We start from the raw sequence: 16,500 nt of genomic DNA, 5'->3' as shown, positions 1-16,500 counted from the left end.
TAAGCACAAACAAGATAACTCCATATAGAATATATCAAATTTTCCTTTTCTATACTGCTGGTTTATTAAACCAAAACCTTCCTTTCTTCTTTTCTATGGGAGGAGAAAGGAGTAGGTTTTACAGCAGCTGCACCCTAGTAGTCATTTTGTAAAGGATCTAGGCTAAGATGGTATTAATGTTTTGCTCCTTTAAAACCTACCTCATCACTTACCTATTTTAGCAGGTTTTCCCTGTTTCAAATGATTAAGTTTCCTCATGTCAGGCATTAAGTAGCCTTTTAACCGTAACAGCCAACACTTCTCCCTGCAGCCTGTACTGCTGTGGGAATGTGCAATGTAGCCAGAGAGGGTAATCTTCTGTTTCAGAAGGTGGGGGTTAATTTTGTTCCTTTCCTGCTCAGCTTGCTTTAGGCTACTTTTTTGTAGCAATATGGAGGAAGTGGGGGTAAGTTCAGAGCTCTTTGCAAGGTTTTATGCTAATATGTGCTTTAAAATGAGAATCTCCAGCTAAATTAGGAGGGACAGCTATCCTGGCAAATTGGGTGCCTGGTTTGGGTTGTGTAGGGGGTAATTATTTTCTTCCTTCTCAAAGAAAAAGAAGTAGAACTGTATCCAGGGTTATTTGGGGTGAGTGGTGTGGCCAAAGGAGGAGGGAAGGAGCTAACTTTCACCTACTTGGAAGTAGGAGGAAAAAAAGGAATGTTTTTCTGATCAGTAGAGAAGGGGACTTGCAACATCTGTATGCGCACCAAAACGCCTGGGAACTCGTATGTGACTGCTTGAGGAGCCCTGACCTTTATTTTAATAACAAAACCAGCATGGGAATAATTGCCCCTGGATGGCCCTGACCTGCGGGTCCTGCTGCACGCAGGATGGGGGAGACCTCCCCCCACTTCTGTACCTAGCACGGAGCAAAAGGAGCTTAGACCCTCTACGGGGGAAGGGGGGTCACAGTACTTCTTCCCTTTCCTTCCCTGTCCCCATCTTGGTAGCCAGTCAACAACAGAGCCCGGTCCTTTTCTCTCACTTGCCTTCAGAGCTGCAAGCAGCCATGGAAGCTCCTCGTGGCTGCTGTGCCCAGATATTTCCTGTTGTCAGAACCAGCTTTCGTGCACTGCAAAGTACCACGAGGGGTAGTAAAGGGACGTCTTCTGAAGATAACCCCATTTCTTTGCTTTAGAGAAAATTATTTTGTATTAAGTCTCACCACGCTGTTGCTTAATGATGCAGGTGGCTTTGAAGCAAGTTTAATTTGTTGACCTTTCTGCTAGGTGTTTTGGCTGGTGGAGTGTAAAAGGCTCTCTCGTGGCTTCAGGTAGTAGCTTCCAGAATGAAGCAATTATGTGGCCCGTTGATAACGTCTTCGTGCTTGACTACTAAATTGAAATGCTTGTTAGCTAAGTGCTTGGTGCACAGAGAGGTCCAGGAAAATTAAAAGCAACAGGGAATGTCTGATAAAGATGTTTTCCGAATCAATTTGAGGGAGGCTTGCTGTTTATTCACAAGAAAGCTCCCTTGCTGCACTGTGGCTGCATCTCTAGACTCTGTTGAAATATTACACTTGCCAGTAAATCTGCAGCTAGATAATGAGTCTGTTCACAGCCTCTTCAAATAAACCCTCCGAGCTCTTCCTACCTGTGTACAAAACTGCAGCCTTGGCATCTGATGCTCCTTCAAGCCTGACAAGCCAGGCCCAGAGCAAGTGCACGTTGTAAATTAACGTGAGCGTTTGGGTGACCTTTGCTGTAATTCACGTGAATTAGGTCTCGCGCCGCAGCCGGTGCAGGTGACTGTTTTGCAGGAGTTGTCAAAGGAACCCCTGATTTTTCTTGGCTCTGGTGCAGGGATAAAGACTGCCTTTTGCTGGGGGATGATGAAACAAAAAGCTTGTTTTGGATAGCGATTTGTTGTCCCAGACATTGCTCAGCTTCTCTGCTTTCAGATTCTACGCCGATTTGTCACCTCTTGAGAGATGTGATTGTACAGGCCAACGTCTCTTTGCTTTCTGATGTCCAAAGGGTTTTATCATCGGGGCTCGTGTTAAAATGCTTCTATAGGAGATGTGATATCAGCGTTCATTTCATCTATGGCCTTCTTGCTGTGTCCAAAATTAGGTGTTTGCATTCAGCTTTCCTCTAGTTCTTTTTTGAAGACTTGCCCCTGTAATGTCACGACCACTTGCTAAATGCCATGATAGCGTGTTCATTTTTTTAAATAAAACAGGACTGCAGCGCTGAGTGATCACGAGGTTTTTGCTATTTTTTTTTTCCCCATCTGGAATTCTATCCTAAGAGTGAAGATAAAAAATGGATTAGACCTCAAATTTGCTTCTCAAACTGATTTTGACGTATTTGCTAGTGGCTGCTGATAGTAAATTGCCTGTCTTTGTAGATTTCATTAGCCTTTGGAGATATGGCTAGAAGTACTTAGCGGAATGGAGTACAGAAGGGCTGTCCGCAGCCCTGGGAGCAGCATGCTCCTCGTCACTCGCTGTTCAGACTACAGAAGGAACAATTTGTGCTGCTTGCCATTTTGAGGTATGAGGCTTCTGGCACCGGGGAAGAACATGACTTGCTTTTTTTTTTTTTTTGTGATTGTGAAAAACCAAGTATTCAAGCTGTGAGAGGAGGAGAAGGTGCCTTTGGTTCCCAGGTGTCTGCACGGACCTGCAGCCCGGTCGGAGGGCCGGACCTCCTGCCTGCAGCACCACGCAGCCGAGGGAAGTCACTCCATCACTGTTCCTATGCCACGTAAGAATAGTGGTGTGCTTGTTCTGAACAGCCAAACTCCTGACTGAGACCAAAGCAAGCAATAATGGTAAATACAGAGGGACTGCAACCTAATCCAGGCAGAAAAGGTGCTTTTACATCTTCCCTGTAGTTTATTTTAATTTTTGAAAACTTCCAGAAGTGCCCCTGTCCTGCTATGTGTTCTTTGTAGCTACCAGAGTGAAAATGAGGTCTGAGCTGGGCTCTGGCTTACACAAAAAGTATCGTAGCAAGCAAGGCATCTGCAAGACTTCTAAATACATCAACTTACTGTTGCTTAATGCTACCCTGTACCATACAGACTGTCAGATGCTCAAGGACTGTCCTTGTCTTTCGTAGAAGCTGAATAAATCTACTCTCCCCTCTTTCCAGAAGTTTTAGCTTTTGAGTGTTAGCACTCCACCTGGAAATCCTGTGCTATGTTACCTAGGGAATATGTTTTTGGAGCTTCCCAGCAGTTTGTGCTTTCTGATAATTTGTTCTGTTCTGCAAGTAATATTCAGGATTCATTAAGGAGCTGCCTCCGGTCCAGCAGCAGTAGATCCAAGAATGTCAGTGCTGAAGAAATCTCTGGCATTTTTATCTAAAAAAGCCACAGCAGAGAGAGAGAGAGTACGAGGTTTTAGCTGTCGGTCTTCTGTCCTAGCAGGATCTGCAGCTTGCTTTTATGCAGGCTTCCATTTCCCAAGTGAGGTGCGATTGCTGTTTCTTTCCTAGCCGATCAAGTTAGCGTGTCTGGGGCGAGCTAGCAGAATATCTCCTGAATGCAAAACAAGCTGATAAAGCAAACCAATAATTTCTAGCGGTTTTGTAATGTTTTTGTCGATTTAAAGGTTCTGAAGAGGTGTTTTGTGCTGGAAGTCAGGTAGCCTTAACGCAGTGGTGCCTGCTGGCAGCGCTGCAACCTGGGAACACCGATGTTTGCTGGAATTCCTGAGGTGAACTGGGAATTTTGGGGAGAGAAGGGCTGCTTTCGCTAACCTGGCTGAGAGGAGCGGGACTGCTGGCAGCAACCCAAAATTCGAGCTGCTCATATTAACCCGACAGGCAATTGTTTTATTAAAGCTGACACGCTGAATGGGACTCTTTTTAATGATATTCTTTACCTGTCTCATTGTGTTAAAGTGGGGAAAGGACAAGGGGGGGACGAGGAGAGAGCAGGCCGAGGGAGGGCGAGCGATGGCAGGTGGAACCGGGTATCAGGACCGGTTTCATGTATTGAGCCGCCCAGCTTAGCCGATGTAGACCGCATAACAAGAAAGAGTTGCTAAGAACAAATCTCTATTGTTCCTTGTCATCTTTAAATGAGTGTCAAAGTAGGCAGGGGGGCTTTGACCGTTAACCGCACAATTTAGCCTGCCCGTTGTGTCCAGCAGCCCCCACCTCCTTGGAGTTTCTCAGATTAGAAAAGAAGGCCTCAGTCCCTTATAAATGGGCCAACTCTTCTCCTTTGTGTGCAGACTGCCCAGTGTGAAATCTGCAGTGACGTTAAATGTTTTCTAATGAATAATTACTGAAAGGAAATGGAGGAATATATGTGTAATGGATTGTAGCGCATTAAAATGTTTTATTTTGCGCACAAAAATGTTGTCCTTCACAAGCACCACGATTGTTTCAGAAAGCCTTTTGTGGGGGTTTGATTCTCAATGGATTATCTGTGAGCTCTTACATTTCAAATAGAAATCAAAAGGGTCCTTTGGCAAACTAATGTTTTTCAAAATGGCAGCCATGAAGCCCATTTAGTATTTAAAGTTTGGGTTTTAAAGAAATGTTTGAACTCTGGAGATTTTCTCACTTTTTTTCTTTCTTTTGATTTATGAAAGTGAAGTAGTTCACCTCGACCTCCCTTCTATTGAGAAAGACAGACAGTCACCCTTTAACAAGTCTATAGTAGGCTATTCCCTGGATACAGACAAGAGGCCTTAAGAATTGTTGGCGTTTCCCTAGGCTGTTGATTAACCTTAAAACCCTCTTACTCTGTATTCTTTTGAGAAGAAATTAGGTTACAATGTGTAATTTTTTCCACAGTATAATTGTATTTATGAATTCTGCTACCTTGAAAAGTGTGTACAGTAGCTCAAGATGTCCCGAGTGCTGCCTTACAGACCCGCAGCATCACTCTTCTGCAGTGCCTCTGTGTTTTCAAGCACAGTTGATGTGCGGTGTTTCAGTTTCTGTATAAATGTGGAAGAGGCTTCCAGAGATATAGGGGCTAGTCTAACTGAAATGTCTAAAAAAAATAATAATAGTAATAATCTTGGGCTTTTCTTTATGGTTATGCTGCAATCAGACCAACGTAGCGTGGTCACTTGATATAGATCTGATGTGCTTTAGTGGGTTTTATATGCAATTCTGGTTTATCTGAAAATTACTCTGAATGGTTTAATTCTTACGAGCCACACCAAAGCTTCCACAGTAGGAGGGAAGCATTTCCCTGTCGCCCTGGGCTCGCCGTTATTCCAGGGCGGTAACGCACTGCTTCAAGCCTTATTGTCAGGTGTAGGGCAGTACCGGCTCCTCGATGCTCACCGAACCCCAATTCCCTTTGGGGAAGGCAGGACGGGGTCCGGGCTGCTCTCGGAGCAGATGCTGTGCAGGCAGCTGCGTTCAGCCCCGCGGCACGCTGTAATCCTGACCTTGAGGGTGCTGCCAGGGTTGAGGGAGGGCTCATGATTGCCAGAGCCCGTCCTCGCCCTCCTGCTGACCTTGCCAACGGGGCAAGCAGGCTGTGCTTTCAGCAGGGTTGTCTGTCTTGCAGAATGTCTTTTATTTTCTTTTATTTTTTAACTGCTTTTTATAATCAAGCTCTGTCACTGCCTTTTTGGACAGCCTCTTCGGAGAGCCTTAGGTGGAGGAAGGTGGAGCGCAGCCTAAGGAGTTTCCTTGGTGTAATCCTTGCGGTGCCTCCGTACCGTTTTGAGGAGCCTTAATGAGCAAATTCCTGTTGAGCACAAGGGGTGCAGGCCTGGGTCAAGGAGCGCTGCCCGTTGCAGTGAGTGAGTATTTCCAAAACAGAGCTCTGACGTTTCTAAAGGAATCTGTTAACAGTGCTCCAAGCTCATCTGTCTTGGGCAGACTCGAGACTCATTTCTATTTTAAATCAGATGGCTCCAGAGATGCCTGCTTACTGCGCGGCATTCTTGTGGCGTGAGTTGTATTTGCTGAGATCTCAAGGGTGTAACAACAGAAGAACAGGCAAAAAGGTCATAAACGTTTGGCATCACAATAGATTTTCTAGAATGCCAGCTGGAAACAGAGTTGAACAAATAGACTGAAGTGTGCCTCAGGATCCTTGTGTCCAGCATTAAATAAGGCTCTGATTTTTGGTGGGGGTGGGAAGCCTTATTGCAGAGACTGTAACACAAGTGTGCTCCTGTCAGTAAGAATTATCTTTTGCTGTTAGCAAAAACTGATTCCGCTGGGAAATGGATGGTTTTAAATAAACTGTCTGTTAAACAGGTGTCTTTCCACTTGTCTATTAGAAATATAAATGACTGAGGTTTTTAATTTTAAGCCTTGAACATTCCTGTTACAATCAGCATTTACTAGCTGAGGACAAATCAGAAATGTTTTTGCCCTGCTCAGCTCCCCAGATCTTACTGTTCACCTTTTTCCTCAATGACTCCGAGCCACCAGGTAAGTTCTTTAACTTCTTAACATTGCTGTAAGAGACCAGGCAGAGATATTCTGTGGTTCGGGAAGGGTCCTTCCGCTTCTGCAGACCCTTAGGTTGCTACGAGTTCCTTTTGAAGGACGCCTTCGTTATTTGGTGAGGTTCGGCTCGGGTGTGAAGCTTCTCAAATACAGAGCCGTTATAGGATTGTGGTTGAACAGAAGTGAGAGGTCACTCTCACGGCTACTTGTAGATCACTGGCTGCCCAAATGGAGGGATTTGCTGCCCACCATTGCTTATGCAGAGGAATAATCATGGGGAGATGCTTGTTGATGTCTTTGACAGGCAGGTAGAGGAGGAGGAGGGAGGGAGGGAGCGAGCTGGCACCGTGTGGCAGTCAGCACTGATCACAGTCCAGGCTGAAAAGTCATTTTGGGACAGCAGGGTGGGGGGAACCTGCCTTGATGCACGTGAAAAAGGGGAAAACCTGTAGAAACTTCAGACAGCAAATTAAAACGGGTTTCGTAGTGACCTCTAGTGGGGAGCGAAGCTGGAAAGGGAACGAGCCGGGGGTGGTGTGTTTTGTACCCGGCTTTGCTCACATTAACCATCAGAAGGCTGGAGTCTATTGCCTTGCCTTCGAACTCAGGCTTCTGCCCCTTGACAGTATCTTGCAGGACCATTTGATGAGATTTTAAGCATAAACCTCATCGCAGCTCGAGCGCTGCCAGCTTGTTCGATAATTCATTAAGCAGCGAGGGTGTTAGGATCTGTGCCCAAGGAGGAAGGCGAGCAGCCAGCGGACACACGATCCCGGGTATCAGTGGGCCTTACCTTCAGCCTGTTAACTCTTCATGGCAGAAGAGCGTTTTGGAGAAGGAGTTGGCAGGAGATGGCACACTGCGGCTTGGGTGGCAGAGGTAAAGTGGGAAGGAAAAAGACTTCTGAATTTGTAGGGCGGTGTTAAGGAAATTCAACGTCTCGGGCAGGTCGGGACGGCTCGGGGGTGAGCAGCGGAGTCCTGAGAAGATTTTCTGCTGTTGTGGTGGGAATTGGTGTCCTTGTAGATGGACACAATAAATCTAGAGTTTGGTGGCTTGTGTGACCCTTTGCTAGAGGTACGGGTGCTTGCCTGACTGAACGGGTATGAGGACACTCGAAAGATGCTCTGGGACAGATGGTGCCCAACTAAAGCTCTGACCTCGTGTTTGCATGGGCAGCACGTAGCGTGGTGTGTTTCCTCAGTGCTTCCAAAATAACAGGGGCATCATAACTGATCCCCTTCTTCCCCTGTACATTGATCTCTTCAGTTCTATGCCAATCAAAGAAACAACAAAATTAACTTAGGAGCCTGTCTTAAAACTAAGTTCTGAGCCTCTGGCAAAGATAAGTAAGAATTTTGTGAATTTTGCTTGTTTTTCCTTTTTTTTTTTTTTAATTTCTTCTTTAATAACTGTTCCTTGCCAGAACTTGTTTCTTTGTTAAAAACCGGTACAAATTTTGTCAAACAAACTAGCCTGTTGCTCCTGACCTTGTTTTAGCTCCTACTAAAGGAGCACATCTCATGAATTTGTTTTGATACACTTTAGCTCCTGGTAGTTCTCAGTGTTGATAGACAAATCCCTGTGTGAAACAAAGAAGCCCTCACCGTAGTTAGGGATAGGTTTTCTGATAGAGGTTGTATCTCAGTAGGCAAGAAAGAACTCTTGACGCTTATAGCTAAGTGATGAGGAAAAGAAAATAATCCTTTAAAAAGAGCAGTCAGCAGTGTCTTGCTGGTGTAATGCGTACCGATGAGTCCTGCCGAGGTATCTGTTACTGGGGATAACACCAGGTAAGCACAAAACTTCCAAAAGTCTGTTTGTGGGGGGGCCAGGGTGCTAAGTAGTGCTGCGATAATAAAATTGTCTGACCTCAGCGACAACGGAATGCTCAGAAAATCTGAGCACAAAGTCGCTCAGAAAAGAGTATGGGATTTTTAAGAGGGAGCAGTGTCACTTACCCATTAACATACGAGTGAAAGAATTAGGTTAAAGAAACCTGATCAGCTAGATAGCTGCTGTGGTTTCAGCCTTGTTCTTTCACGTTTCCAAGCTTGGAAAGAAGGTAAAATTCTCTTGTTCAGTTTGTCCCCAGTGCTTGCTCAGGAGGACAAATGCACCTTAAGTGCCAGCAGGCATTGCGTAGGACATCTTTCTAACAAAATGATAAACTCTAACCTTGTCAGGCAGCCGCTGCTATGACCAAATCAGAATGAAAAAGTGAGTATCAACAGTTCAAGGGAAAAAATAAGGGAAGCAGTGTAGGCTATGATATTGTTGGTTCTGTAATTCCTTAGGTGAATCTTAGTTTAGAGCGTTCTGTTTAAAAATCTTTGCTTGGCCTGGTCCGAGGTATCTGTAGGGGAAGGAGGGTTTCAGAGGGTTCTTATTTTGATTAATGCTGTATATATATTTTGAAAGCGTTGAAGCTGCTCAAGTGTTCTTTTTGCTAGTAATAACTCTGTCAAAGAACTGCTTTACCCTAGGACAAAAATCAGGTAGCTTCTTACTCAGACTGCCAGAAATAGCTTGCAATAGTAACTCCCAGGTGAAGGAAAACAACGTTGGAGGAAGGTGAGAGGCTTCGTATGCTATAAGCCCTAAAAGAGGTAGTGTGGGATACTCCAGATGAGAGTGCTCCTCCCATATGTCACATTAATATCCGGCAGTTGGGTAGAAATGTCTGGATGGGTCTAATTCAGGACCTAATGGCTTCGGTGTCCTGGTCTGGTACTAGTGGCTGCTGACTTATGTGCCACGTGTGCTTTCATTGCGTACTGGAGAGACATACTGGGAGTACGGAAGGCTTATGCTGCAGCAGCCAGGCCAAAGCCTCTGTTTTAAAAATGGATTTGCGATTAAATTCGTAATGCTTATGCACTGAAATTTTGCGTCTAAATCGAAGTGTCCCAAGTGCTGTCGTCTTCCACCAGTGCTTATGCTGAAAGCCTGCCTCCAAAGTCAGGGCTTGCCAAAAGTTAGCAGAAACATTTTACATCCTGCCATCTCTGTCTTTTAATACGTGTTCAAAATCTTACGCACTATCTTCTTGAGCAGTGGAGCAGCAAAAAAAAAAAAAAAATCCAATGTCATGAAGGGCAATATGAGAATAGCAAATGTGCTGGGCTTATGGGCACGCTTCTGGATCTGAGGAACTGCTGTGTGTGTTCAGCTGAGGGTTACTCAGCCTGTTTCTCTCACTTAATTTGCAAAGCCCAGGAACTCTAAAAGGTAAGTTGCTCAAAACATTAACTGCATTTTTGTCATAAGGAAAGCGTTTATTTTATACCATAGAGCAGGAATTATTCTATGAACTGTGTAATCTCTGTCTTAAAAAATACATTGTTACTATAGAATAAAGAATATCCCATTTGCCTGTTTGCTAACATGAAATTATCAGCTTCGTTTAATTAAAAACAACAAATATAGAATTAATTTGTATAGCCTTTGAAACAAGAGCTGGATCCACAGCAATATTTTCAATATAAAGTCAGATTTCACGATAAAGAATTGGAAGGGGAGCATGCAAAGGGATTACGTTTGGTCACTGATCTCCTTTCTGCATATTTCAGCCTTTTGAGAAGCAGGTTGGGGACGCTAATAAAGATTTAGCTGTTTTTATTCTAAATCAATGTTTGATTACTTTTATCAAATCAGCGGAAATGGCTTTTCACATCACAGACCTCTCGCTGGTGTGTGGAGACACCTGCTGCCCAAATCTGAAAGCTGACTGATCTGCTTCTGGAACCCATCTGTAATCATGAAGCAGTCTTGTTCAGTGTTTTGTAGGATTCATCTTTGCAGTTAGAGGTCTAGTCAAATGCCACCTTTTCAGGAGATTCTCAGTTTTCATAGTTACATCCGTGTACAGTTTTTATCTGTGTAAAGTAGTTTCTACACCACCAGCAAGTACGATATCTTCCGCTGTTCCCTGCCAACTTTGTGCTTGCAACTGCTTTGCCTAGATTGAGTTAATGAAGTGTCCCCGATCATACTCAGATCTCTGGAGCTCGGTTTGTTTCAGACAACTATTCTAATAGCGAGGGCTTCCTGGAAGCTTTGGTCTTCCTCTCTGATCACAGTAATGGATCTCTGGCTTCCTGACTATAAAGAAATTAGAGCGCAGACTTGTCTGGCATGGAATTGCTGTCTTTGGGAAAGGTGTTAGTAACACCTTGCTGTTATCTGTGCAAGCTTGACTTGGCCCTGCGGTATGGGGAAGGACTTACCTGACCTCTAGGATCCCTGCCAGCTGTCTCCTAAGCCTGTATCACACCACCTTTGTGTTGTAGAAAGAAGAGGTGGAAGATAATACCGACGCAAACATGGAAGGGGCTTTGATAGCCCGGGACAGAGTTGGGGTGCAGGACTTTGTGCTTCTGGACTCCCACACCAGTGAGACCTCTTTCCTGAACAATCTTCGCAAGCGATACCAAGAGAACCTCATCTATGTAAGTACGTGGTCTAGTGCGAGAGTTGGTCATGTGGATTCATGCAGGCTGCAGTAGGTTGAAGGGGGGTGTCTGCATATGTATACCCCACCTAGATAGGATTTAAGCTAATGCTGCAGGGGCAGGAAGAACTATCAATACAGAGAACACTGAGCACACTCTTCCAGCTTTGGTTTCATTGAGCAGAGAGACAGTAAACCTTGTTAGGTGTTGGTAGTAACCAGCAGAGTAGTAATATAAGGCTGTACACTTGCTTTTGTCATTCCACTCCACTATCAGTGGGGTAGGCTTTGGAAGTTTAGTATTGACTTTGAGGTTTGGAAATGGTAAAGCCAGTAGATGAGGGTTTTCTGGTTTTTTGTTTGTTTGTTTGTTTGTTTTTGGGAGGGGGAAGGTGTGTTTAGGGGGAGAGGGGAGGTTGTTGTGCTTTTTTTCCCGTTCTGTGCCATCTTTTTCAGTTGTTTTTGCGTAATGTCCTGATGTACTTGACTCTTCTTTCAGGAGCTGTCGTTCTAGTGATGGTACAGATTTCCTACCTGTATATGGTCTTTCTCCCTGCAGACATACATTGGTACTCTTCTTGTATCTGTCAACCCTTACAAAGAGCTGGATATCTACACAGTGACACAGATGCAGCTTTATCGAGGGGTGAACTTTTTTGAACTGCCACCACATCTGTAAGTAGAACCCTTAAAACTTCAGCTTATATTAATATATTGGATTTCCTCCGTAATGCTGTGTACTAGCAACAAGGTTATGTATCCAGAGTCACTAGGTCTGGTGGATGCTGATATTTTTATCTTTCAGTAGGTGAGGTTGTATTTGCTTCTGTCTTCTAGCTGACTGTGAGAATAAAAGGGGAACAGAAGAACTGCAGAAGTGATATTGGGGGAACTGTAGGAAACAAGACACTGAGATAGTCCTGTGCGTGCCTTCAAGACTAGCGTAATGCTCATGTACAGCATCCCCTTGGGCGTCCCCAGAAGGGGGAGGAAATCTGAAATTCAGAATTCTCAGCCAGATTTTTTTTTTGGTGTTTGGAAGTTGTCAGGTGATTTGAGTTGGTTGGGTTTTGTTTTTGTTTTTCCTCCTTTTTCTTTGCTAATTAGCACATACGATGAAGGCTCCACTACTGGTTATTTTTGTATCTGTCTCTATAAGCAGAAGTTGGGATTTTCCCTCTGATGGAACCAAAACTCTGCTTTAGAAGAGGGAGTCTTTACTGCCTGTAAACTACATTCACCATAAATACATGCAGCCCATTTAAATCCTGTAGCAACAGCAGAAGAAGAACAAGCCTTGTCTGTCCCTCAGAGACTGTTTTTACTGTGAGATTCTAGGTTGTAGACTCTTGTTTTGAGCCCTGCTTTCCCATCACATCCAATGCCTGTAATGTTAACTGAGGCATACACACCTTTCTGATGGATGCTTCCTCTCTGAATACTACTTGTGATCCTCATTCAGATATGCCATAGCTGACAACGCCTACCGGGTGATGTGCAGTGAATACAACAACCATTTCATCCTCATCTCCGGGGAGAGTGGAGCTGGAAAGACAGAGGCTTCCAAGAAGATCTTGCAGTACTATGCAGTAACCTGTCCAACTACAGAGCAGCTGCAGATCGTCCGTGATCGTCTGCTGCTGTCCAATCCTGTTCTGGAGGTAAAAACTAAATGGACATAATGAAAAGAGTTGTTGATGGCCTCACTCCACAAGACTTTCATGCCTGTCTATACACTTGCGCTACAAAGAGGCCGTTCCTGGATGCAATGTCTGAGAAAATGCTTAGGATTTAATGTCATTTAATATTTAGAAATTTTAAACTTGGTTTAATACTGGAGAATAGCTGAAACTGGGAGTATGAAGAAACTGTACACCATACAAGAGTTCCTTGTGGCTTCAGTTACAGGTTACACTAGAAAGAGACATAATTTGTTTAGCTGAGTTTCAATTAAAGCTATGGAATACATTAGTTCATGTTTCTTTAATCCCTCTAGATTCTGTAGCGAGTCTCAGCTGATGCAGCAAACCTTTGTAACTGGAACTCTGTCCTATTTTGGGTGTCAGGTTCTCGATAAGATGAGAAGTGACTCAATTTATCTATTTATCCATAGGCTTTTGGAAATGCAAAAACTCTGCGTAATGACAACTCAAGTAGATTTGGGAAATACATGGATATCCAATTTGATTTTAAGGTGAGAACAAACTTAATGGACCGCTATTAAAGCAAGCTGTATCAGTGAACCTCTTGGACACTTACCAGGCAGCAGAGGATTTATTAAGGCTTACTAGCACTGCAGATTTCTGACCTTATTTTTACAGGTCGTGCATTTTGTAAGTAAGGTGACTAGTTATATATCCTGAAAGCTTCCTACTTTACTGGCAATGCTGCTGCTGGTACTCAGTGGGAACTTAATATATATATTGCAAAGCATAAGTTGCACTAGAAGGACAGAAAACTTTTTACATACAGCTTGTACTGCTGTTGGATACTAACTTTTAAACAGAAAAAGATAGCAGGTAAGTAACAGCAGTAACGTGCATCTCCTGATGATGCTTCTTCCTCCTAAAAACAGCCATCTCAGTGATGTCACTTAGCTTCTCGTGTTGATCTGACTGCTTTGTTTTGCTAGGGAGCTCCGGTGGGAGGGCACATCCTCAGTTACCTGATTGAGAAATCCCGAGTTGTCCATCAAAACCACGGAGAGAGGAATTTCCATATTTTCTACCAGTTATTAGAGGGTGGAGACAAGGATCTTCTTTGTTGGCTTGGGCTGGAGCGCAACCCCCAGAAGTATGCTTATCTCATACAGGTCAGTGACAATTCCTCTCTCCCCCACTTCTGGAATTGTAGGGATCTCCAAATGCAGCTTTATTCACTTACCAAGACTGCGCTCTGCAAACCACTGAGATCATCTCCCTGTTTGTCACGTTAGGATGAAACTCAGAGGCAGATTGTTTGCAAACATCTGCTTTTGTAGCAGGAACTGTTCTAACTGTGATGGCCTAAGGGTGCAGACTGCATCTATACAAGCTGAAGAAAAGTGGAAATGAAAGTGTTGTGGCCAGGCTGTGTTTGTTGTTGCTGATAAAATTGCTTTACCAACAAATTTTATTAATTTATCTTTCTCTTAATGTGTAGGGTCGATGTGCCAAAGTGTTTTCTATTAATGACAAGAATGACTGGAAAATAGTCCGCAAAGCTTTTTCTATCATTGACTTTACCGAGAAAGATTTAGAGGTAAGAAAATTAAAAGGGAATGAGCCTACTAAAGTGAATACAATGTAAGCGGTGCGGTGTTCTCTTTGAAAGTGATGGAAGCAGTCCTGCTTGGGAGATGTGTTAAGGATGGAATAGGACATCTTTTTCAAGGGGTGAGGTGGAGGGTGGAGTGAGTAAGGAACATTATTGCTTGGTACAGTGTGATACTTTTGGTGGTAGCATATCTGAAACAGATTGTCCGACTCACCTCCTTCAGCCTAGCCATACTCTGTGTATGAGCACGTGCAGAGAAAGTTAGTACCATTCCATGGAGCTGTGGCAACCTGTTTTCTAATGGTGTATTTCTCTTTTATTAGCATCTCTTTGGAATTGTGGCTAGTGTCCTGCACCTGGGGAACATTCAGTTTGAAGAAGATAGCAACGGACATGCCATCATTCGCAATGGCACTCAGATCAAATGGATTTCAAAGGTATCTCTCACTTCCCAGGTAGTGTTAGTATTACAAGTGGTATGAAGAAAGACTTAACCGTGCTGTTTCTTTATCTCTTTGAGTCTGTTCCCCAAAGCAGACAGACAGCTATATAAATACCTAGGTCTTGCTATAAATGCTCTCCAACTGTAGGGCCCTTTATTTTTTCCCCCATAGCACAGTGTGTGAACACTTGAATGGGGCGGGGGGGGGAAGACGACATATGCCCTAACAATCACACAATAATTTTTAAGCAATCTCCTGTTGGCCATCCTGAGAGCAGTATTTATTCCTTTACAGCTACTAGGTGTCCACTTGTCCATTCTGCAAGAAGCCCTCACCCATCGGAAGATCGAAGCCCGATCTGAAGAGGTACCGAGTAGTCCTGTGTAACTCTAGCAGCTAGGCCACTGCAGCTAGTGGTAGTGGCAGATGAGGAGCTCTGTTCTCAGCAGTGTAAAAACAGATAACTTTGGCTGTCCTCACCCATATTTCCTTGCTGTTCTAGCCTGAGACTTTAATACTAGGAATATATATTTATATATAGCTTTGAATTTTACTGCTGAATGACGTAGTAACTATTAATAAGCTAGGATAAGACACATGCAAGCAGTGTGTATTTGAGCCAATCTCCTTTTGTTTTGTCCCTGAAGTGCTTCTTGGGAAACTAGACTGCATGAATAGAGGAAAGCTCTAATATAAAGTGTTCTTTGAGCATTTTGTACAAAGCTTAATAAAATAAAACTAGAAGGAACTCAGAATACTCTTCCTCACTTTTCTGTATTTAATACTCTGAAATGCAGTATCACAGTCCTGCTGGTGTGTGGAGATGTACCAGACTGAAATAATTGAAATAATGACAATAGTAAATAAAGATCTAAGTAGTCACAGTTCAGATATCCCGCAGCTCAGAGTTCAGCTTACAGCAATTACTGATTCTCCAAGCCAGAAGTGTGAACTGGTTTTGCAGAAGTTTGCTCTTATTGGTTGTGTTATTTATTGTATCTGTCAAACCTTTATTTTTAGGTCCTAAGCCCATTGAATGTGGATCTGGCATTCTATGCTCGGGATGCAGTTGCAAAGGCAATTTATGGACGGACTTTCACTTGGCTAGTCAACAAAATTAATGGCTCTCTAGCCAACAAGGTTAGTAACTTGTCTAGTGTCCACCTAGACACTGAGCAGAGTTCTTCCAGTGGGGCCCTACAGCGCTCGTTGCCAAATATCTTGGGCACTTTGTAATTGATGTAGAGGCATCCCACAGCTCTAAGCTGGAAAACTGTTTAGTTAAGTGTGAAGTGTGGAAGGTGGTATGTTAAATAGTTTTAGCAGTTAACTACCTGCTTTGATGTGGCCACTCCATTGCTGTGTGACATGAAGTTCTGAAAGTGAAAGTTTAAAATTTACATGAAAAAAGAACATGAAATCATGCAAAGAAGCATCAGCTAAACAGCAGTTACAAATGGTGTCTTTAACAGGATTCAACTCGGAAAACAGTTATTGGCCTGCTGGATATCTATGGTTTTGAAGTGCTGGACACAAACAGGTAACAACAGTTCCTGAGACCTGGGGTAATCTGTCCTCATGGCCAGAGCATGTGCTGAATGCTACAGGGCTTCTTGAGCACAGTCTTGTCCCAGCAAAAACACACTACAGGTGTCTGCAAATGCTCTGGATTAGCTGATCCCTGTAGTGAAAGCTTTAGCTAAGTCTGCTTGCCCTGATTTAAGCCATTGCTATAACAGTGTAGAAAGAGTGTATGCAGTATGTACGCAAGAGGAAGTTTTAAGGCTTTAAAAACTACAAGCACATTAAAAAGTAGCTTTCTGAAGTCAAATACAATTCTGTTTTTCCTAATCACTTCAGGCCCATCATAAATTTTCAAGTGAAGGAGTGCTGTGGAGATGCCAGCAATACCAGCTGCCCGAGTTCT

At 43.6% G+C, this 16,500-nt stretch overlaps 1 protein-coding gene across 7 annotated transcripts in view; it reads left to right on the top strand.

Moving 5' to 3' along the window:
• The first annotated feature begins 269 nt into the window (after positions 1-269).
• MYO1H (myosin IH) overlaps positions 270-16,500 on the top strand; it is a 35,480-nt gene continuing 19,249 nt past the window's right edge. The window contains exons 1-12 of one of the 7 annotated variants that reach the window (XM_080559293.1): positions 283-445; positions 2,392-2,537; positions 10,715-10,873; positions 11,435-11,550; positions 12,338-12,536; positions 12,989-13,069; positions 13,508-13,687; positions 14,017-14,115; positions 14,454-14,567; positions 14,868-14,939; positions 15,594-15,713; positions 16,046-16,113. In XM_080559293.1, coding sequence (XP_080415419.1) covers positions 10,748-10,873; positions 11,435-11,550; positions 12,338-12,536; positions 12,989-13,069; positions 13,508-13,687; positions 14,017-14,115; positions 14,454-14,567; positions 14,868-14,939; positions 15,594-15,713; positions 16,046-16,113 — 1,175 coding nt within the window. In that variant the 5' untranslated portion in view covers positions 283-445; positions 2,392-2,537; positions 10,715-10,747. Of the gene's footprint in view, positions 446-2,391; positions 2,538-5,597; positions 5,765-5,966; positions 6,405-6,438; positions 7,302-7,323; positions 9,654-10,714; positions 10,874-11,434; positions 11,551-12,337; positions 12,537-12,988; positions 13,070-13,507; positions 13,688-14,016; positions 14,116-14,453; positions 14,568-14,867; positions 14,940-15,593; positions 15,714-16,045; positions 16,114-16,500 lie in introns of those variants that run through there. The other 6 variants (XM_080559289.1, XM_080559291.1, XM_080559292.1 and 3 more) reach the window with 6 other exon arrangements.

Source organism: Anser brachyrhynchus, assembly GCF_964034855.1.
Source record: "Anser brachyrhynchus genome assembly, chromosome: 17".
Lineage (NCBI taxonomy): Eukaryota > Metazoa > Chordata > Aves > Anseriformes > Anatidae > Anser > Anser brachyrhynchus.
Note: the sequence above shows the minus strand (reverse complement) of the source record. Positions and strands in the feature narration are given on the sequence as shown.